At 38.1% G+C, this 24,680-nt stretch overlaps 1 protein-coding gene across 1 annotated transcript; it reads right to left on the bottom strand.

The window, feature by feature from the left end:
* Positions 1 to 203: 203 nt before the first annotated feature.
* On the bottom strand, positions 204 to 24,680 carry PPARG (peroxisome proliferator-activated receptor gamma). The gene is made up of 6 exons (XM_014951708.1): positions 24,454 to 24,680; positions 22,296 to 22,465; positions 21,612 to 21,750; positions 12,302 to 12,501; positions 7,942 to 8,392; positions 204 to 805 (listed from the first exon to the last, which is right to left on the bottom strand). Exons 1-6 carry the CDS (start codon positions 24,671 to 24,673, stop codon positions 558 to 560), a joined length of 1,428 nt encoding a protein of 475 aa, XP_014807194.1. The 5' UTR covers positions 24,674 to 24,680; the 3' UTR covers positions 204 to 557.

Below are 24,680 nucleotides of genomic sequence, written 5' to 3'. Positions count from 1 at the left end.
AATGATGGGCCTAATTCTTCCTCACACTAAAACCCCTTTACAGAGCTCTATCAGTGTGCAGTGATGTTATAGCAGGCACAAATAGTGTCAGACTTCTAAGCTCTCATCAGAAGTGATACTAATCTGTGATTCCATTTCATTGTTATTTTGCTGCTGCCTTGGGAGCACAAAATCAAACATAATACTTAAAACGTTTCCTTAGAAATGTTGAAGGAGAAAGATTTTTATTTTTGAGTTGAGAATTTAACTGCATGCTTAACCAACTTCAGTGAAGCATCAATCATACTGGACAAGCAATTTTAGGAAATAAGATAGTTTAAAAAATTCATTCTGAAAATACTGCCAACAATTTAATGATATAGATATTTTTAATATTAAAAGTAAATTGTAAATGTGTCTTTATAAACAATATGCATAAAATAGATCTACTATACTAAGCTCTCTCTTTTTAAATGCTGTTTCACAGTAATTTCTTAGGTATGCAAAGTTTTCCCTCGAAGAAATAGTGCAATCTGAAGAACATACATTATGTCAGCGGATTAGAACTACTATGGTCATTAATATAAGTCTTTATAGATCTCTTGTAGGAGTGGATGAAGACTCATATCTGTCTCCGTTTTCTTTATTATTTGCAACAGCTGCACGTGTTCCGTTACAATCTGTCTGAGGTCCGTCATTTTCTGAAGCAACTTTGCAAACAGCTGTGATGACTCTGGATGATTCAGCTTTAGCTGGAGCTCCAAAGCTTGCAACAGATTGTCTTGGATGTCTTCAATGGGCTTCACATTTAACAAACCTGGGCGGTCTAGGGAATAAAAAAAAAGGGAGTTTAAGGTTATGAAAAATAAGGAAACATCGACCTCATGTATTATTTTCTTAAAGATTTCTTAGTATGTTAAACATTTACATATGGCACTTCCTGAGAACTCTTTGACAATGTCTCAGTGTATTTATTTGTAAGATTTTTCTCGAATTTGCTCAAAGAAGGTTTAGAACTAGTCTTAGAAAGAGCTCAAGTGTTTGGGTGGTGCAGATAGAGAGACAGGTTCATACAATATGACAATGCATTTTCCGCAGTTAAACCGGGAGTGTTTGTGGAAAGGAAGAGCGAGATATAATTGGGGGATAAACAGGCTGTATCAGGTAATTCACTTGTGGGAAAATCAACATATACTCAGGTGGACTTGAATGTTTGCTGCTAAGGTGGATGCCACCCTACCAAAATAAAGGCATTAATTCAACTTCTGCAGCTGAATCTGGGAGATTTAGAAACCCCAGGTTGAGTTCTTCCCCGCAGCCAAGTTGCAGTTGCTATTAAGAAGCCCGATGATAGCTTTTAGCACCAGCTCCTCAGCTGAGCCCCAGATGCACATGGCAGTGGAGGACGGCTCGATGTGGCTTGTACAGAAAATGCCTTTTCTGGGCTCATGCCAACAGATCTCTGCTCCATATGGAGGAATCTGGGAAGGATGTTTACAACCCGAGTCAGCTGCCTGTGCTGCCACAGCTGCCAGAGCCCAGGGTTATCCTCGGCCTATCTTATTCTTCAGCAAGCAGCAAAAGCTTTCTTTTTTAACCATTGCTATCTTTCATAATAATAGCTGTTCTGTTCTTTCTCTCTGCCCCCAAATACCTTTTTAAGTGGCTGCAAGTATTATTTAACATAACTTGTAACATTTGCTTTCTAACTTGACGTAATAAATTATTTAATTCTACAGCCATAAAAGTTAATAAAGTTGCTTAACATTATTAAATCCTCACATAGGATAATGACCACCAGTAGTTTGTTACTGCTAAACTACTTTGTACTGGGTAATGCATCCTGATTATCAGAACACTCCATGAAAAATACAGTCAATAATTTAAATAACATTTGCTGTGTAGCTATGAAATTCATTTCATAGGTTGGTCAATAAAAAGCAGTGCCTATAGCTAGCCTTAAATTCCTTCCCTAAGGCAATATTGCCATTTCAGAAAGGACAAGAGGTTGATCTATATTAAAAATGGAAATATAGGCTGTTATTTCCTATTGATCTTAGTAACCTTTCTGTGCATCCAGTTCTACTAACTCAGCTTGGCTGAGAGAAAACAAAGCTCTTTATAAATACATTGGGGTTTTATTTCACGGAGAAAAAAAATTGCAGTGTAAACTAAAAGGCAAAGTTGGCCCGAAAACAAATGAGCATAGACAAGGTGTGAACACATGTAGGTCACTGAGCAGGGCAGGGCAGTTAACTCCCAGAGAGGGGAGCTTTGGGAACAGGTTTTCACAAACAGGAATAATGGCAAGGTTGGATACGGAGGGGGGAGCTTGATATTTGTTTGACAGTGGTTTTATGAAGTGACTGCTTTCAGGTGTGGGTGATGGGACTCGGTGACCTATTTAGCTGCTCTTCCCATTTGTATTTCGTGCTAATAAGCTGTTCTTGTCTTGCAGAGGTCGCTTATTTATACCATTCAACTGACAATGCCATAAAATATGGTTCAGAAAGTCAGTAAGTAAATATCTGCAAGCCAAAAATCGTCCCCAAACAAACAGCTCCTGTTTATCCTTTCCTTTGGCTATATTATCAAGTCATTTTTTAAAGATACTTAGAGAATGTTTGATAAATTGTAGCTATATATTTTTAGATTACCTATATACGCTACATGTGCTGCAAAATCTAGCTGCTTTCTTTATATCTTTCAGAAACTTCCTGAATATCAGTACTTCAAATTTGTTAATAATTTGGGCTTTGGGTTGCGATAGCTTTAAATGTTACTCCTGCATTGCAGATGAACTCTGAACTAGCTGGGTATGACTCAGTGTACAGTGATATAAAAAAATCAAAAACCACAAAGACTGCGGCCTTGATTTCCTCTGAGATTAATCTCCATTTGCCCCCTGCTTCTTTTATGGTGGGAATTTTTGGGTGTGAGTTTTTCAGAAGCCAAACCCAATTGAAGCATTGCGTTCCCCAGCCCAGCTTTGGAGCCCAGGCAGCAAACCCAGGAGATCAGGTCTGAGACTGGAACTTACCAAGGAGCTCCCCAAATTTGGGTGCCCGAGGTCAATTGACGTTCAGTGAGACTTAAGCGTCTAAAAGCCTTAAGCTCCTTTGAAAATCCCAGTCTAATGGCTTTATAATGACCCAGTGGAACTAGAGTCAGGAAAGATGACTATGACAAAAGCCTAGGAGATCATCAGATGTTATTTTTAAATAAGCCGATTCAAGAGGAAGGAAAATTCCCATTGAAGGCAAGAGAGATTTTTCATGAATGAGAACTTCAGGATATGGACATTATTTTTTGGGTGTTGACAGTTTGCTGTACTTTCTCACTAAAAACTTCTTACAGAGGAAAGTGTTGTTTCTGTTCCAAGAAACATATCTAAATCCAAAAATAATAATAAATAAATAAGAGGCCAAAGTTTAACGTACAGGTACTATGGTATGTTTCAAATTGCTAAGGTGCTTTTAAATATATATGCTCCAGACTCATTGGGTTACTGCAGCAAAAGGTGTATTTTGTGCCATAAGGAGCTCCAGAGAGATGGGGCTTGTGGAAAAAAAAATTACAAAGGAAATGATTAACTAAACCTTGAGAAAAATTTCAACAGAGAATAGGAAGAAACAGCCCGGGAGTAAACTGGCTGTGCCACTGTGGTGGGGGCCTTCGCAGAGGCTCAGAGAGACGGAACCACCCTTTGAGAGCTCTGAGAGAAACCTGCAAAGGGAACTGCTGAGGGAAGTTGTAGCAGGACGTTCTGATGATCCGGTGAAACTGGGTTACTGAGGGCCAAAAGGCAGAGGGTTGCAACGATTAAAGGGGAGAGATGACTAAAAGTGAATTGGACACCTCTTTTAAACCTCTCCCATACGGAAAATTGTTAATTGAACTTTGCCTTTTTTAATGTGCCACCTCTTTTAAACCTCTCCCATACGGAAAATTCTTAATTGAACTTCGCCTTTTTAATGTGCCGTTTGCAACCTGCCTTTTATCCATTCAGACCGTGCCAAGGGAGGAACACATTCCTCTTTTTACTGTTACTTTTCTGTATTCAGTTTTCATTCATTTTCATACGGCTGTTGCATTTGGTTTGAAACTTCTGCAGGAAGCTGTTTGAAGTAAGAAAATGTTGACAGTGTCTGGGAAAAGCCCATAGCCCCTTAGTCTGGGGTGTCAACAGGATGACTTTGCATAAATTGCTGTTCCGTACTGTCTCGGGGAAAAGTATTTTGTTTGTTTATTTACTTACAGATTTGGATGCTTCTTTCACATTCCTAACAGTAATTACATTTTTTCCTCATTCCTCACAAGTTGCCATCTGCAAGCTTTTATCCTTACCTTTATATTTTAATGTGCATTTTGCATTTTAAATACAGATTCTAAAATCTGGTGGTGATAAAAGAGGCAAAGAAATGGCTGGCTGAACTTCTGCTACTTCTTTTGCTGAGGCAGATATGACTCAGCAGTTTGGGGTTTTTCTTCTGAGCCTGTCACATGTACTGTAGTCATCGGGATTTTGGTTCAAAGCCCACACGGATTATCTGCAGGTCTTGCTCCCATGAGGAACTACTTCTGTGTTGTAACAGGTTGGCTACAGCAGGATTTGTGTAGCAGGCAAATATGAACTATCTCTTGGTACTATTCAGTGATAAAACTTCAAATTTTGCTGATTTCAGATTGTAGCAAAATTCTTGAATGTGGTGTTTAAACAAGCCGCAGCGATTCACAGCTCAAAAGTTACTGCTGAGAACACACTCAGACAACACAAAAAGTGAATGTAGCAATGTTTCTAAATTCAAACACTAATTTGACTTCATGTTGACTAACAGATTCTAGGCCTTTTTGGGTGTACCCTGCTACAATTCCCAAACATCACTATATCCTAAAGGCTGCAGAAGATAATCTACAAAGGTTCAAGTCCGTGCATCACATGTAAACATGCTGCAAAATTCCCTTTTGAGCTCCCTCTCTATTTGACAACAACGCGCTTGAGTGAGTTTGCTCTGTTTATGAATGTGGATTAGCCCAATAAGGCCTGGACTATGATCTTTCCTGCCCAACTTGTTCTTAAACCTTCTTCTTACGATAAACTTCATTTTCAGCTCAGGTATATATCATATTTGTAAAGATGTGTTTGAAAAAACAAGGTAATATCCTACTGCCCACACGCCCTCTGTCTCCTCAGCATTACATTCAGAGCACTGGAGTTCCTTTGCATTTACAGTATCATTTTAAAGTGCGATAAACCGACAGTAAGAACAACTCTGCAGCTTTGTAATACTGAGTTCAGAGTAAAACAGAGCGAGGCTGCACCGAGCAGCTCAGAAACAACAACATGATTAACTGTGGCAGTGGGAGGACTTTCATTTATTACCGTTAATTTGTCAGCTTCTTTTTACTGTTAAATAGCCATTTTGCCTTTTTACGTATAACGCAAAAGCAACTCTTTCATTATCAAGAGGCTGAACTGGTTTATAGGATTTCTGGCAAATTCCAAACACTTCACAATGAAAAGTTTTCTACATGCAATGTTCCAGCTGGAATTCTCTTACTCTTTCTCTTTCCCTTCTCTCTTCTTCTTTTTAGAAAGAGAGAGCAGCCGCGGAGCCAGCACAACTCCCATAATTTTGCAAGGCAATGACAGATTCACTTAGAATTACAGTGTTTGGCTGGCTCTTTTTTTTTTTTTTAATTTCACGAACTGGATTTCTTTTAAGACATTTGGATTTCTTAAAGTGACTTAAACATTACAGTATGCTAGTAAAGTCCTTGGGGTTATATGAGCGGGTTTTGAAATCCTCTTTTCAATGAAATCAGCCCAGTTCAATATTCATATAGAAATTCATAGAAATTAAGTTCTGCAAGAACAGAGCTCTTACAGAAACAAGAGCATCTGAGAAATCGGGTTTCAGTTCCATACCACAGAAGATATTATAGTCCCACAGGTTTCATACAGTTCAATATATATCATATCTGACTGTAAATTCCGTCAGAAAAGCCATTCTCTAATTGGCAGCAAGGCTTAATTGTTTTCAAAATATAAACTCAGTTTTTACAAGTAACTATCATGCTTTTTTGAAAAGGAGAAGAAAAAGAAGGTCTGAGTAAAGCTATTGAAAGTTCTTTGTTATTGAGAAATTAAAGGATTTTTCTTGAAAGGACTGTTTGTATTTATAGGGATTTATATATTTACATGGATGTATATATTTATATGGATTTATATATTTATATGGATTTGCTTCAGAGTAATTGAAAAACTAACCATTAAAATTCAAGTAGTTCTTTACAGATCTCTGTTTACAAATTATTCTTTAAAAAAAGTTGCGTTGATAAATCTGGTTGAGCGTAGTCAATTTTTTTTCCTGTGAATCACTGTCCTCCTGAGATATAAAATGTGGGATTAGTTACATCATACCTATTCCCTCTAATGCAAAGCCAACACCGCTGAAGCACGGCAGACCTCGCTTTGCAGATTGCAAGTTCCCTTTTTTCAATTAGGAGTGGATTTTGAGGGGCCTGTTTCTCATCTGTCAAATTTCATTATATTGGAAAATGCAAAATATTGGCATGTTTTGCGTAGTGCCCTAATAGGCTTGTATAATTTCTCCTCTTCCATCAAAGCCAACCAAAAATCCACCGGTAACATATTTATGCTTTCTGAATGAATTCAGAGTCCTCAGGGATCGTTGTGTTCAAAGGTTTGCACAAGAAGAAGTCTTCTGGGAACGGTACTTGTTTGAAGTGGCTTTAGTTGGGCTAATCAACCATATTGTGATACCACATTTTTACCGAATGAAGCCCAACGCCAGAAGTCATTGTAGGTGATTTGAAATGAAGCTATACCTAACGGTGCACTCTCAACAGAATGTTTCTTTTCTGAACAATAGCATGTGGTTTGGGGTGTTTGATTGCTTAAACATCATTTAATAACAACATAGTCTGCATTGCTCTGTGGAGGAGCTGAATTCAGAACATTCAGCACATTCCTCCCATTGATATCTGCAGTACCGTTCTAAGCCAAAATACACACACATCGGTTGGGGAAAATTTCCTTTGTGCGACATCATTAATTTGATAGTATTGGCCAAAGTAAAAGACCTTCGATCTGACCCGAAATGTATATCTGATATCTCAGCTTCTCGGTGGAAAAGTTTCCAAGTCAACTAAACCTGGGGAGATGTCACTAATTCACAAAAGACAACAGCTCCGTCGCCTCACAACCAGAGAGAACATGGCGACTGTCTGCAAAAAAGCTGAAAAGTCATTGTCTCTTTTAATCAAAGGTTCGAACACATAGAGGCTGGTACCTGGGCTTTCAGATTCAGGCTTTGCTGAAAGCATGATGCGTAATCATTAATATGGAGAGAGCAGACACACAGTGCCTGGTCTTCTCAGGCATTAGGAGTGCATGGTTTTCCTGAGAAATGCATTCTTTTTCCCCCCTCTTTTAAAGGCAAACAAAACCTTGCATGAATGAAAAAACAACAACAACAATACAAAAACCCCACCATAAAATCCTGTGAGCCAAATGCCACATGTATTTTGAAACTGTTGTGGAGTCGAAGCTGTTTGTGTACAATTAGCAAGCCACACGATCTAATTGCAGGTTTAAAAAATCCCCATGCAGAATTTTAACTTTTAGAAGCTCTTGCCAGTGAAATTCCACCCTTCCTGTTTTCAGAAAGATAGTCCTGATTTTTTTTCTAACTAAATGAGCTGCTGATTCAGCAGGCATTTCCAGGTCCACCATTAATAGCAGGTCATTTGCATTTTCAGTTTCTGCCTGAAACTGAAAAAAAGGCAAACAACATCAAGAAAGCTGAAAACTAATAAAAAAACCTATGTGCAAATAAACTCACTGCCATCCCATAGCGCTGAGCACTGTCCTGTTTGGATAGGAATTAAAAGTGTCAATTCTATTATATGAGATATATGAAATAAGACAGCACTTACCTCCACTTAGTATAATGACAGCTATAAATATTGCCAGGTCGCTGTCATCTAATTCCAGTGCATTGAACTTCACAGCAAACTCAAACTTGGGCTCCATAAAGTCACAAAAAGGTTTTCTCAGGCTCTTCAGAAACTCCCGTGTCATGAATCCCTGTCCATCAGATATAAGAACTCCATCTTTATTCATCAGAGAAGCCAGGAGAGTATATATGATCTCATGGACCCCGTATTTCAGGAGAGTTACTTGATCATTCAGGTCAAGATTCACAAAACCTGGAATGTTCTTGGCAAATTCTGTAATCTCCTGCACTGCCTCCACGGAGCGAAACTGGCAGCGCTGGAAGATGCGAATGGCTACCTCTTTGTTCTCCTCCTGCAGCGGTGACACGTGCTTGCACTTGATCTGATCTTCTCCCATCATTAGAGAGTTCATGTCATAAATAACAAATGGCTAAAAAAGAAAAGGAAAAGACCAGTTAGTTTCAAACATCCTTTCTATGAACGTTTGACACCTGAGAAACCGAAGCAACACCCAGAGGTGTAACTCATCCGAAAACCAGAAATCTAGAAGGAATTTATCAAGGGCAGTTGACCCCAAAGGGTTAAATCTGCATAAACCTATTAAAGCAAATATCCTCACAATGTTAAAATGATTTACAGAGAGGACAAGTCGTTCCTAAGGACTTCTCACATGTTCCGTGAATCCACATGCCAAAAATAGGACTTTTTAATAATTAGGGGAGGGGAGTTAAGAAACACTATTCTCAACTATCCATGATTTTTGCCATTTTTCAGTTGGTTGTTTTGTTTTGTTTTACAGAAGTTCTGTAATACCAGAACTCAAAGTCTGGAATGCTTATTAACAAAAGATTAAAATCTTACTCCTTTTACCCAAATTTTACTGGCTTCACTAAACCAGACTGTAGCGCACAGTAACAAGGCTGCACTTCTGAGACATAACTTCTTTTTTGTAGAAAGACAGATTTTGATAACTTCACACTCTGTCATGTACTTTTCACTGGAAAGTGCTGGAAGTAATATTGACCTTATGGTATTGATTAGCTGATAAATTTAAAACCTTTTGCTCTTAATTCGTTTAAAATAACAAAGTTGGGATCTATTTAAACTCAACTTGTCAATGGGAAAGAAAACACAAATAACACAATGCAAACGACAGCAGCACAATTCAGAACACAAGGATGAGTCTGACTGTGAAATAAACTCCACTGGAATAAATCAATTTTGAAAGCAGATTAGGAAAAGAAGTGCCAGGAAAACTTTTGTTAGGATCTGGAAACAATCTGTCTCAGAATATGCAGAAGAAGCTTCTGGTTTTAAAGAAGGGAGTGAGTGAGGATTTCCCAAATATATCTGAAGAATCTTCTCCTGAGAGGGTAAAGGACTAAATAGTTCATTGCTGCACTGGACAAATATCACCTGATATTAATAGGTTTGTTAACCTATTAATACTTGATCAATTAATTAAAATACACCAACAATTGGGCTAGAGACATACAATTTTAAATTTAAGCTCTTTTATGATTACAGATTCTACTGCCTTATCCAGGTGGGTGTTCATATTGACTATGAGCTGCAGAGCAGATTCAGAGCTGACCCAAGCCTTCCCAGCCGGAGTCAGCAGTTCCCTCCCACAGCATCAGGCTCTGGAAACTCCTAAAATTCTATTCCTATTTAATTGAACCACTTTTGAAGTCTATCCAAAATGGTTTAGTTAAATCAATATTCTGCTGCTTACAAGAGCAGTGGAACTCGGGCTGTCACCTTCTCAGTGACCACGGGCAAACACAGCTCCAGAGCACGAGGTCCAGCTCAAGGGAGTGTCAGGTGCGACACTACTTTTCCTCTTGCTCTAGGATTTCAGTGTGAAACTGAAAAAATAAATGCATCGTGCTGAGAAAAGCCAGGAGGACAAGGTATTTTTCAAAATGCAATGCTATTTTGGCAGCAGAAAAAAGATTTTATACACGCCTGTACAAAGGTATATGCACACCTATGCAAAGCAGGGCAATAACAAGACTGTGGAGCAGGATTTTAAAATGCATGTTTTACCACTCGTAGGTCGTTCCTTTCTTTTCCTTCTAGAAGATGTTAAGTGGGAGCTCCAAGTACAAGAAAAAGTCATCTATTCTGTGCACGTACATGTATTTTAGGAAGGTTATACTATGTCACCAGGCTACTGACATTAGAAGATGAAAATCAAGAAAGAGTTTAAAATAACTAAAGAATTTTTTAATATAAAGATTCAGATGAACCGTGTGAGTAGAATCTTATGTCAAATGAACACTGGATATCCCAGAAGAGAATGAGTTACTAATTTTAGTTTTGACATACCCATTTAGCATATCCAATCATTTTCAGTTAATGCAGATGATAGAGCAATTAAAAAAAATATATAAATTTAAACTATGCCCATGGTAAACAGTTGGATATTCCAAAGCACAAAGTCCATTACAGTTCAATCAACCTAAAAGTTGTAACCATTAACTACTGAATATCACTCTTTTCAGTGTAATTTTTTAAAACACCTTGAAAAGTGGTAGCAATGAAAAGCAGAATCCTATGTCTATTGTTTTATTGCTATATTCTGATCGGGCAAAGTTTTAAAACTTTCAATAAAAATGTAGAATACCATTGACAACAGAGTCCATATTTACTGCACAAGAGTTAGTGCATTGGTGTAACTTCCAGCCCTGACCAAGCCGTGGCAGCCCAGCCACAGCCCACAGGCCAATGGGTTTGTAGGAGAGCTTCATAGAGCCCTACAAAGCAACAGCAGGATTTGTGGATGCACTTGGGATGCCAGAAACAAACTTCCCAGACTTCTAAACACACGCCTGGACAAAGGGCAGATGGGAGCACTGCAGGGGACCTGCCCAAACTGCTGTTACACCCCAGAGCACACACAGCTGCAGGAGAAAAAGGAGCAGGTCTCCTGGGGACGTTTTTAGGATGAAGAGGAGGAAACAAGACATATTGTTACACCCCCCACTTCTATTCTGTTTCCAGTGCGGGTACATAGTCATTAAGAACACACTTACAAAAACCTAAATTGCTGCATTAACTCTTCTCCAGTACCCCACGTCTCTGATACAGAGAGGGAACTGCAGAAAGACTTGGAAAAAGCAATGACCCTCCCTTGGACTCAGCGTATCATCTTTCTGCAGAATAAATAAACTACACTGGCTCAAACTGTATATACTCCATGATGAGAAGTTACTCAAATTGCATGTGTCCACCTTATCTCAAGTTTTGCTGTGAGGGGGTACAACTGATCTTTAAATTGTCTTTGAAGAAGAAAAGCCTTCCACCTTATCTCAAGTTTTGCTGTGAGGGGTACAATCGATCTTTAAATTGTCTTTAAAGAAAAAAGCCTAAAAAACCCTCTAAATTTTTTCTTGTCTTTGAAATTACAAAATAAAATAAAATAGTTTCTGTTGTAATCCTGACAATAAAATTTGTGCAGATCTAGAAAATATACCAAATTAAGATATATTAGTATTGGAAAACTATTTTGCTCTTTAGATATTAAAATAGTGACAAAATTTCAAACCTACCATAACTATCAGATCTTATTTATCCTCCTTCTCACTGGTACAGGAGATTGTTATGTATTGCCAGTGAAGTTTCCAAAGCAACCAACAAATGCACACATCTCTGTATCTAACTTTTAAAGAATGTCTTGTACATTAATCTAAAATTCAAATTGCACCAGCACGGGATACTGATCTGATCCAAGATAACCCAGTTAGAGGCAGGAAGTCATCAGAGTATCATAAGAATAAGCACCATCGTTAAGGCTAACAATGGTGTTGGCACTGGGAACCATTTGACGGTTGTGAAAAAGAATATTCCTTTGGCTCCCCGCGTGTCCTGATAAATTGCTGTGATAATGTGCTACCATCCGGAGGCTTCAACACCAGCACCCAGCTCCCCTAAATTGCTGTGATAATGTGCTACCATCCGGAGGCTCCAACACTCCGGCACCCAGCTCCCGACAGCTCCATAGCCACCTTCCACAGATAGTGGGGAAGATAACCTTTGGGGAAGGAGAAGGAAAACGGGAAGAGCGGATCAGAGAATAGAAAAAGGTTAAGATGACCTTCAAATTCTTGTCCTGGTTTCAAGTATTTTATTAGGTGAACTTGGAGTTTTTTCAAATAATGTTTACTTCTCCTATCTAAAAACATTTCCTGTGTTTCAGACGCAGCTTGAAATATGTAACTGCCAGCAGCAAAGTTTTGGGTTTTTTTTTAAAAAGATGTGTTGTCAATGTTGTAAATCATTTACTCAAAAGAAAGGAAGAAAAAAAGCCCAACAAAACAAAACAGAGGGAACTAACTGATTTGTCTGTCGTCTTTCCTGTCAAGATCGCCCTCGCCTTGGCTTTGGTCAGAGGGAAGGACTTTATGTATGAGTCATACAAATGCTTGGCAAGTGCTCGCAGATCAGCAGATTCAGGGTTTAACTGGTCGATGTCGCTGGAAATCTCTGCCAAGAGCTTCTCCTTCTCCGCTTGCGGCATTCGCCCGAACCTGATGGCTGAAGAAGACGACAAGCAATTACTACAGCTATCGTGGCACCTAAAAAAGCATATTTTAATAGCTTTTTGTGTCACCTTTTGTTATGAGCTCTTCAAATTTTTATTGCACGAGTACTTAGGCAAGGAAGAGAAAGATGATTTTCTCCAGTAATACAGGCAAACCAGCTGAAGCACTTTAAAGAAATGTAAACAAACAAATCTCAAAGAGGAAATAATTTATGTGCCCCAAGAGTAAGATTACAGTATCTTGCTTGGAAATGCAAAACTATTGTCAGCTCACCTGACGGTGAAAACCACTGCTTCTACCTCCAATCTAAATAAAATGTAAAGAATCTTTAAGATATTAAAGTTCTGTTGGCTTAGGGGAGGAACCACCGTTCCGCCTTGTATTGTTTTGGGCAAATCACCATATGGATCTCGGATTCCTCATTTGTTTAGAAACAAAATACTCACATGCCTTGCAGGAATAAATTCCTAAATAGTTCCACAGAACTTCACGTGGCAAGTGCTATGAAACGGTACCGAAAGAATTAAGGAATGAGAAAGAAGGTTGTGCAGGGAATAAAAAAAAGCCAGAAAAGGCTGAGTTGTTCCTGGTAGCTCTATGTGGCCACAGTATGGAAGGAGCATATAGATAGTGCTATGGTCTGGCAGTTCCTCCATAGCAAGGGCAGGCAGGCTCCAGCCCTCCCCCTCCAAGCCTATGTACTTACTACCCAACACACTAGTTATTCATGAGGGGACTGGCTTGGAAAATAGTTCCAGTGAGCCATCAAGAGCTGATTTATCAGATGATATTTCAGTAAACAGAATTTGTTTTGTTTTACAAAACCAGAACAGAACAAAAGAGCATCAAAACAAAAAACAGAAGGAAGAAATGAAGGTTTGCATTTTGGCCTTAAGAGGAAATAGAAATATTACAACTATATTTTCAGCAGTTAGTGTCTTCCCTGGATAAAATAAAAGTGCTGTTAAGATCATACATATGAATGATTCTTTAGGGACATTTATTCTGGAAACAACCAGCCCCTTTCCTTTTATGAGAGTGCTTGCAATGTGCTGATGGCCAAAAATGACACTTTTTTCAAGAATAAATAATTGCGTCCAAAACATAAAATCCATTTATCATCAGCTATGTTCATTGATCAGTTCTCTTCTTTCATGGCTGAAACATGGTTTTTTATTTTTACAACTGTACTACATTTCTCCTTCAGCAAACAGCCTCTGAATGATGCATGCTGTATAGTTCTTATTTGCTTGGGTATTCTTAGTGTCAAAATTGGTCAAAATAAAAATCATCATGAAAGGAGATCTAGATCAATAGGTACAAATTAACATACTCTATTTTTTTTTCCCTGAAAATGTTTGTAAATGCTCTTAATTTTTCATATGGGTAATATTGAATAATTGCCAACTGCTATTAGTTTTGATCATATATACCATGCCGTATATACGTTTTTCTCTCTCATGGGGAACACTAAGTGTTCTTAATCTGCTCCTAACAATGGTTTTCAGGGAGACATTGCTGCCAGCCCTCCTTATTTCTGAGAGCAAAACATTTAAAGAAAAATTATTAACTGGATATTAGTTTATATGACACACTACAGTGGCTCAGAGAGACTGACACTGGTCAGTAAAGTCATGTGACTGGATGACCATATGGTAATTATAGTGGTGTATAAAAAATTGGTAGGAAACCAAAGGAAAGTTCATATTTGTACTTAGTGTAACCTAAATAAATTGATGAGAAAATTCAGCATAACTACAAAGGAATTAATTCAGCTCCACTGGGACTCAAGACCATTTTTGTATTTTCATTTTGCAGTTAAAATGGATTCTCTCACTATTAAAAATTCTTATTTGTAGTTAACACTAATCCTAATTTAAAAAAAAACAAAACACACGTATGGATGTTGATAATATTAAACCTACAACAGTAATACCTGCATTTTAGACACTCCTGGAGATGTAAAATGAATGAAGTATAAAGTAATTAATGAAGTAAACAGCATGAAAACCCACTGAGAATACCTTATAGCATTTACAAATATTTTTTTTGGTGATACTTAAGGACTGATTCAATAAAAAGAATCAAGCTTTTGTGAACATAATAAAGCTAAAGTATATTATTACACAGATATCCTAAGAAGTTGTTATAGGGACACAAGCAGAACTAAAATGTGGGGTCCAGAAGGTGTTAAAATAATACAGTTAATAGAAGTGTTAAAGGTTAATTAGAAGTCCATGTTGAACAGTGTGGCTAGACATTTATTAAATTCATAATTTTGTTTAAAGCTATTATGTTCTTCACTAAACTTGGTTTCAGATTTAATATTAAATATTAAATTTGTGTCATTCATAGGAGTTTGTTTTATGATTAATTTGTCCAATTTGAAAATGTGTATTTTGCAATAACTTCATCAATAGAAAAAATCTGGTGATACTTTGATGCTTCTGATTGGGTTCCTGCCAACAAATTCAACTCCTCAATGCTTTTTTTTGAGGAAGAATTTGCAAACTGAAGAGCTAAATGAAGTCTAGCAAGACTTCTCAGACTATTACAGTGCACCTTTTAATCTGGAAAGAAGGCAAGGCAAATATTAGCCTCATATAAAGGACTGTTAATAAGAAAGGGAGATGGGAGTTGCCCATGTCTCTAAAATGTTGATCACTTTCAGAAATACATGAAGTGCAATTTATTGCAACCTGAAGAATTCTTCACAGGTAGTAAGAAACACTTAGGAACTCCAAGGAACATGTCCCTTGAGAGATTTCACAATCATATCAGGAACCAGGTGTTTAGGACCAGAAAAGTGCTCTGTCATGGTCAATCCTACTTTGGTATTTTATATGGAATACATTTATAACATCATATATATAATATCTTTGTAAAATGTTTACAACAAATTATGCATCCCTAATGGCCTGATATGAATTCTGTAAGCTCTTTCCGTAAGCATAGTAACTTTTTAAGCATTATGGAAATGGAGCTTGACTGAACAGCAGTGGGAGACAGGATTCTGTTGGGGGCCAGTCCTTGAGAGCTGCAGTTTGCAGAAGCGAGTTCATAATCTGGGATCTCGCTGCCATAAGGCTCCCTTTCACTGAGGTTATTTTTACAAGCAAGGGATAAAAAAAGGGGGCCGTATATTGCTTCCCCTTCCTATGTTTGAATATTAACTTAGCTCTAAAATAGTTTATACGCTTCTCCAAGGCATAAAAAACAATAGGAATTTGTTTTCTCCCTCCCCCCTGCCTTTTGTTTTTTCTTCTTCTTCCCTTCCTTTTAATCAAGGATCTACTGGAACATTTTTAATAACATACCACAGCGTATATACCACCTATGACACTGATTACTGAAATAGAACTGTTTAATGTAGAGATTTTATTGAAAAGATCAGGGATTTTCAAAACAGAGATTGTTTGGGCGTTAGAGAATAACTGACTAATGCAATTGTATCCTTTTAAAGAACAGAAACCAGACTGGGAACATCTTGCTAGAAGTTCATACCTGGGGGAATAGACTAGTGCTTGTTCCTTTCAAGTAATTTTGCCAGAATAGCGGGGGATAGGTTATTTTTAAAAACTTATGGCAGTTTTCAACATAAGTGGATCTATCTACAGTTGCACTGATAGCGCCAGTATAAAATAAGCTTACTTGTAGTTTTGAGTACAGAATGACAGCATAGTGTGTATATTCTGTTTTCGAAATACACCCTGATTCTATACCCCGATTCCTGTGCAGGGGCTCTTGTCTCCTGTCCAAGAGTCTCTTGGAAAGTAAAATTACAGTATTTGTGCTAGAAATTTGGTATTGCTAAACAATATATTTTTGATAGTTCTCTGTTAAAAGTTTACAATAGCACTGGTATAGAATTCATAATAACTGTGTTTATTTTTATGGTCATTTTTTTAATAGAAAATAAGATTGACTAAGGGCGTTCTAGAATCACGTTTCTGGTGTGCTTATCTATCCCCCCAAAAGGATACCAAATTCCCTTTGCAAAGCAGGCATGTGTTATAAATATAATGTAATTAATATAAATAATATAAAACTGTTTCCATCTACTGTTAATAGTTCTAGAGTAGGTGCCGCCTTAAACTTCTCATTTATATTTATTTTGCTTGTGATGGTTAGGCTTATTTCCCTGAAAAATGCTTTGAGTTTCTGCATGAAAAGTGCTATAAACCCCAAGTATTATTTATTACTTTGCTACTTTGCTTTGTTTCGGTGCTCTTCCTTGTTAGAGTCATATCTCATTTTTTGTTTCCATGTGTTTGAGAATTTGTGCTAAATTTTATGAACGCGAGCACCTTTATGAATAATCTATTTTGGAGTTAAAGCCAAAAGACAAATGATACATGATTAAAGCTGCATAGCAATTTGCTATATATTTTTAAGGAATACTTGGCATAAGTTAGGCACAGGGTCTCATGATGCTAATTTTTCTATGAAGATCAGATTCCTGGTTCCCTTTTAAAAAGAGATTATTTTAAATTCCTTTTGCGCAAATGAAAAAGGGGGGAAAAAAGACCCACAAAAAGCAAAATAAATGAACACTAGTGCCAAAGGTGACACTGAATTATATGGAAGCATGGTAAAATGCTGAGATTACTTCAAAAGAAACTTAGCATATATGTTGTTGTATGTTAAACTAGGTTATAAACACTGACTTCCATCCTTGAGCGCTTGTACCCTGCGATCAGAACTGAGTTAGATTTAACAGACCAAGCTCTCTCCTGGCACGGAAAGCGATTGCATCAATGGCAACTCAGTTCCAAACTCCTGCTGTTATCAAAGAATGTGCCAGCTGATTAACTAATCAAAGGGGTAGGCGGGGTTATCTCTGACTGCCCTAAAACCACTCCGGGTTGGTTTAACAACCCGCTGGAGCGGGATTGCCAGCTCTGCCATCACGGCGCTGCAGCCAGCCAGCCACCAGCAGAGTGTGTGCCCACCCAGCAGGACCCAGCCTTTGAAATACAGGAATGGGCTTCACCAAGAATGGAAATGAAATCTTACAGCTTTCTGGACTGCATAAAACCTTAGGGTGTATCTTGTTGTCTACCATCAACATCAGACTTTTACAGAAAATAATCTGGCAATAATGAAATCTCTCAGGAATCTCATAATATTTTCTCGTGTTTAGTGTGTGAAAATTGGGGTAAAGTTTGTTATGCATCATTATTTTTTTTATGGATTGTACATTTATTAGCAATCTATCATTCTTGCATGTGTTTGTTTCTTTCTAAAGGTGTGGTTTTTAGGATGGATTAACAACATTAGATCCTTCCTGATCCACTTTCAAACATGATCCTTATTTCATGAAATTATGTGTCTTGGATTGATTTCTGATACAATTATGAGAGTAAAGTTTCCTAAATATAAGGTGATCAGGATCCAAAAATATATTTTAAATGTAATAATTTGTTAACAACATAATGATAGAGAGTTGTGAATCGAAAACTCCTATCTTATAATTTGATAGGCAACAGGATTGTTTTCAGTTTTATTTTTTTTTTTAAGAATATATTTGTTAAATATTATATTAGTTGCAGCAGATTCTGTTCAATGTTTATTAGCATTGAAGGCAAAATTTGGGGCAAAATTCAATTTTGTGGTACTATTGGAGAAGTCGTTGTCATTTTCAGGGGACTGAGACAAAATTCAGCAAGAGGTCAGGCACCGGGAGGTTTACAGAAAATATTTGGAAAGAGGAGAAGTAGGAGGGATCGGTGAGACTTAGAGAGGTTAGAGTGGAAAAAGGAGAGTTCACAGTGTTTCTGGTGGTTGGGGAAGGTTTAAAGGACGGGTGGCATGATCTTCTCCCTTTTCTGCTCCTCTCTCCACATCCCTCCTGTGTCCCCGGCCCCATCTTCTATTTCCCTGGAGCACTTACCCTCCTTTGCTACTCCCTCTTCCCTCTCCTCCGCCTACCCTCACAGCAGGCCAGCCTCCTGATCTGCTGGAGCCTGGGAAGTGGCACTGGGCCGGGAAGGGCAGGGAGAAGCCAGTGCCCTGGTAGAAGAGGTGTGGAAACATGGCTTCAAGGCTGCAAGGGTGGAAGGGCTTCAGGTGGCAATTTCTTTCACAGGAATAGAAGATTGTGCAAGTTTGGGCATGTGCCCGCAGCTGGAACGTACCATCTCCCTCTCTCTCTCTTTCCTTGGGCAGTTATTTATTTACTTGCATTTACAATATTCTCCAAATGTCAGTGATATAAAACCTATAGTGGATCTAGTAAGACACTACATTTTAGATTATATTCTTTGCCTTTTTATGGAAAAACTAGGATATTTATCCTTACACCACATTTTATGGCTTGGAGAAGTCACTACGATCACTTACAGACTATAGTGTATAGCTCTCTACGCTTCTGATTGTCTAGATTATTTCTGAGCATAAATGAGTCCCTAGATAGACTATAAACACAGTTTCTTACACTAAAAAGCACAAGATAGAGCCAGGGCGGATACCTGACTGAGTTTAGTGGAGGCATGGAATAATTCACTACTCCCAGAACTGATAATAAAGATATATTGCCATGTGCGCTCTTTTTCCCATTACAGTCGTTGGTTTTATAGAAATAGTACTTCTAATAGAAGAGAAAAAAAAAAAAATTAATGAAGTTTCCAAATTGAAAGAACCAAGCTTTTGCTTAGTGGTACTTCAGAATACAATCTGGGCAGTTAAGGGTTAAACGCAGAGCAGCACTGTGGCTAGAGAAGGAAAGGAAAACAATATTCAAAGCATGAGAACACTACTGTCTTTTTTAACCTTCAGCCAAGTGGTATGGAGCGTTTATACGTGAAAAAATGTGGCTGTAGCTGCTAAGTATCTCCTTGCATTCCCCAGTTGGGTTTTGTTTTTTTTTTTAAGTGCCCTATTCATTTTGCAATAGTCCATCTCTGCAAAGAGAGTCACCCATTGGAACGCTGGGGCACAAATAATCCACATCCTGATTCCAAGCATTTAAATTCAGATAACTTCACTAGTCAAATGGACGTGCTTTAATCTGTAGATGTAACATAAAAGTGTGTCTCAGTGTCACTGACAGCGTCCAGTGTTGTGTTCCTGCAGATAACTTCACTAGTCAAATGGACGTGCTTAATCTGTAGATGTACCATAAAGTGTGTCTCAGTGTCACTGACAGCATCCAGTGTTGTGTTCCTGTGTGCTTCTTTATATAGCCCTGTGTCTTCAAAGGCAAAATTTAGTCCATTTTTATAAATTTGTTTATTAATAGGTGTGCTTCTTTATATAGCCCTGTGTCTTCAAAGGCAACATTTAGTTTTGTTTATTAATAAATGATGGAGGAATGAGGGTGTTGTTTCATGAAATGTACTGCAACCAGAGTGGGCAAAAAAAAGGCAAATGTAGAAGCCAAAACTTGAATATAGAGACTGCTACCTCCCCGCTGGGTGAACTCAGGGTGAGAGCAAATGGAAGAGCTGCTTCAAACCCTGGGCCAAGTGGCTTTGCCCTTTCCCTCTCCTCTCCATGCCTCCCCTGGGCACCTATACCCATGACCCCTGATGCTGCCACAGCTTCTGCCTTGGCAGAGGCTGAATGGGAAAAAATGGCAGGTGAAATGTTCATTTTAAAAATATTTCTCGGGCCCTTTATGTCACTAAGCCAGAGAGAACGGCCTTGGCCTTGCTCTTCTTGATAGAGCTGCACATGGTTCCCATTGACTTAATTGGAGGCCGTGTTGCTAGGTTATGGGAGAATTTGGCATCCACCTTGAAAATAATAATAATAAAACCTCCTGAATTACTATAAAAATACCCACAGTAGCATTTCAGAATTAGATTTATTTTTAAGTGTTACTGTTGCATCCCAGGAACTCAAAACCCATATTTTCTATTAGCAAAACATTTCCCATACCAATTTACATTCACTGCATGTATTAACTTCGCAAACCACAGTTAAGCTTTCCTCCTGGGGACAGTCCACTCTCTTTTTTTTTTTTTTTATACAGAAAATAATGAAAGTTCTAAAAAAACCGCAGAGAAATTATTTTCCCAGTCATGTTTGCAATTCTTTACCCTTAGAATTACATAAGTCTCTATGTTATGACATTTAATTCCTGTTTTTACTCAACTTTGCCAAAGCAAGGCAGCGAAGAATCTTCATTATGTCTTTCTGTCCAAACATTCGTAAGTAACTGTTTCCACATGAACCGATATGTTAAATTTTAAAGTTCTGAGGGACTTTCTCCTAAATCCAAGCGAGCGGTATCGTGATACGCACAGTGCAATCTGCTCCCCTAAGGCAACAGCAGGCCCCGACAGTCACAAACACCTTTGCCATCTAAGACTGGGACACACTGAAGGCTCATGGTGGGGACGGGACGCGCATCTCTGGGTGGAGGAGAGCTCAGGCCGTGCGTGTGACACAGGAATCACAGACACACACACACCCCGTAGGATGGGAGCCCCAGAGCTGAAGGAACATGCTAACAATGCTCCTACTTACCACACACTGGCAGCTACGCCCACAAGTGGGTAGCCTAGGAAGGAGGAGGAGGACAGGGGTTTTTTAAAACAGTACAGGGTCTGGCCCGTTCACTGAAAGTATGAGGAAGTGGTAACTTAGGGATGCTAACAGTCCTCCCTAAGTGTCCCATCCATCAAATTCAAGTTGTTATTGTTCACAAACTTTCAGTAAATTCTCTAGTCTGTTCTTCATCATTCAGTTTTCCACTTATAAGAAAGGGATATTGAGCTATGCTATGCAAAACAGTCTTGTCAGAAAATTAGACCATGAACTGAAAACTAACAATTATACCAGGAATATGTTCAGGAAGAACAACCGACATTGTAATGAGCAAGAACGATGGAGAGTAAACCCAACTCCTATGTTATATTATTATATTGATAAGTGCAGATCTCTATCTCTCTGATTTTAACATTGAAAGTAATCTCCAACCATATACATCGTCTCCTAAACTCAGAGGCAATCTCCAATATGTATTTCTAAACTGCCTGGTGTAAAGAAACAGAGGACTCTAGGTGTTAAAGCAGCACAGTCAGTAATCATATTAATGTTCCATGTTATTTTTTCGGATGAAACATGATTGTTTTAAAACATGCTTTGTGCACTTACCATTGTGTGACATTCCAACAGCGAGGCATTTCTGAAATCTGCAGTATTGACATTTATTTCTGCTTTTCTTATGGATGCGGCAGTTAAGATCACACCTGTCATAAATTAGCTTTAATCTGATTGTTCTTCGAAAAAAGCCCTGGAGTAAACACAAAAGCATACAAAAGGATGCAAGAAACTGCCAGTGCCATTGGCTCACATCTCTATACATACAGAGCACCTTTCTGTATACACACTGTGTCTGACTTTGGTTTTGACAGATTCCTTAAGGATCATACTCTGCCTATCGCTGGGCTCCTGTGCTGATCCCAGTGCCATTTCCAAAAGATTTATTTTCCTTTTTGAGCCTGAGTACTTAAAGAGAATTTACATTCTTTCATCTGTTTTATTTCTTTGTTGCCAAGTGCTGAACTAATTTTGCAGGAAATAAATATAATTGCATAATTGACAAAAGTAGAAGAAATACAGAAAAAATTCAAATAGATCAGTAACATTATAAAAAAAGCAAATTATATTTTAAAAGTCTCCCACTTACTAAGTCAAAGTATATGCAGTATACGTGGAACAATTTAAAGACACAAAACTTTTTTAAAAAAGCACAGATCTCTGATTTTACCAAGTGATTATTCAGATGAAAATAGAAACAAATCTTACTTCAGAAAGAACAGGTTTGTGACAACCCACCTTACAGCCCTCGCAGGCGTGCACGCCGTAATGGAAGCCAGAGGCCTTGTCCCCACACACACGGCACTCGATGGCCATCAGGGAGTTGGAAGACTCCTCATGAGGTTTATTGTACAACTGAACCTTCTCTGAAAAATAGGGTGGGGAGGGAGGCTCCAATTTGATTGCACCTGTGTATAGAGAAGATGGAAATGGTGAATTCAAACTATAACATGATACATAGAAGCAGAGACAGGCTTGGTGTCTTTAAATCAATCGTTACTGGTCATCGAAGAAAGCTGTGACATTTGCCACTTTACCATTACATCAGATCACGTTTCAGGAGCGGTGACAGACAGAGTACTACAATAAGGTGAATGTTTTTCTTTTCCAGACTGGCTGCACTTCACAAACTAGAAAGCTTTCTTTCCTATATAAACTTGAAGAAAAAAAGAAAAGCGGAAAATTATCTAAGTAAGGACAAAGAGGATTTATCCTACCTAAATTCTGCTGCACACTTTATGTGTATTACAGTATTATGGACATTTCTCATTAAACAAAAGAAAAACAAATTATTATCGGGAAAAATGTCTTTGAATTTATTTCATAAATAACCCATAGGTACACAGCACCTGCTTCCTACACAACTAAAATTAAATACCTCAATTTTCCTAGAAGGAATTCCCTGCAAGAATTCCTGTAGATATCACTACTAACAGAAGTGATCTCAGTAGGCTAAAACAGTTCCAGGCACAGCAACCGCACATTCCTACTACGGCACTCGATGGCCATCAGGGAGTTGGAAGACTCCTCATGAGGTTTATTGTACAACTGAACCTTCTCTGAAAAATAGGGTGGGGAGGGAGGCTCCAATTTGATTGCACCTGTGTATAGAGAAGATGGAAATGGTGAATTCAAACTATAATAGGATACATAGAAGCAGAGACAGGCTTGGTGTCTTTAAATGAATTGTTACTGGTCACAGAAGAAAGCTGTGACACTTGCCACTTTACCATTACATCAGATCAGTCTCAGAAGCAGTGACAGACAGAGTACTACAATAAGGTGAATGTTTTTCTTTTCCAGACTGGCTGCACTTTACAAACTAGAAAGCTTTCTTTCCTATATAAACTTGAAGAAAAAAAGAAAAGCGGAAAATTATCTAAGTAAGGACAAAGAGGATTTATCCTACCTAAATTCTGCTGCACACTTTATGTGTATTACAGTATTATGGACATTTCTCATTAAACAAAAGAAAAACAAATTATTATCGGGAAAAATGTCTTTGAATTTATTTCATAAATAACCCATAGGTACACAGCACCTGCTTCCTACACAACTAAAATTAAATACCTCAATTTTCCTAGAAGGAATTCCCTGCAAGAATTCCTGTAGATATCACTACTAACAGAAGTGATCTCAGTAGGCTAAAACAGTTCCAGGCACAGCAACCGCACATTCCTACTTTGAGGAGGAATATAGTAACAACTCAGTTAAGAATAGGGCTCTTTCTTTCTTAAAAGGAGAGTTCTGTGTCCTTTTTTTTCACTGTAACCAGTGAAAGAGCAGCATTGGTGGTAGTACATAGGTGACACCAGCGCATGGAGCTCCAAGGTGATGCCTGCATTTGGAACACTGACACCAATATTGTGACTCTGATGGAGCCAATATTTCTACACCATCATCTTAGGCTGTTTGGAATTTAAAAGCTACTCATATTAATAATTAATATGCTATTTACGCTGGGGAATTTTTTAACATCCAGGATATTTATCCTGCATTGTGTGCACAGAGCTTCAAAGGACAATTTACACACAAGATACATGAATCGGAGACCAGAGGTTTCAGAAACAAATGGTGGGGTTCATGTGTCTAATAAATAGAGTTTAATGTTGTTTTAGACACTTTATGATACCTTGTCTGATCCCCAACTGCTGCTCTGGAAAGGTGAATTCCCCAACTGCTGCTTCTGGAAAGAAGAATACTCTGCTATATGTATTCTGTCTCTTCTATCTGCCCTGCAAGAATATCTGGTGGACATCTCTGATGATACAGGATACCACCATTTAAACATCTGAATACTTGTAAATTCTTTTGCTGATGGTACACTTTCCAGAGAATGAAGCAAATACGAACATGAAGGAAATACTAAAGAAAAAAAATAAAATTAAAAGCATACTTTGGCAATCCTGGAGTTTGATATCATATTTATAATCAATTGTTGTCTGATCAGTTCTTGCGAGAGGAATATCTTCATAGTGTGGTGAAGAAATGCTTGAAAAATCAACGGTGGTGAATGGCTTTATGTCAAAGGAATGTGTATGGTCATCCATTGCAGACAGATCCACTGGACTAATTCCAAAATTAATGGGCCAAAACGGCATTTCTGTGTCAACCATTGTAATC

This window comes from Calidris pugnax, unplaced genomic scaffold, assembly GCF_001431845.1.
Source record: "Calidris pugnax isolate Ruff unplaced genomic scaffold, ASM143184v1 scaffold201, whole genome shotgun sequence".
In the NCBI taxonomy this organism is placed as follows: Eukaryota; Metazoa; Chordata; class Aves; order Charadriiformes; family Scolopacidae; genus Calidris; species Calidris pugnax.
This window is presented reverse-complemented; position numbering and strand designations above follow the sequence as displayed.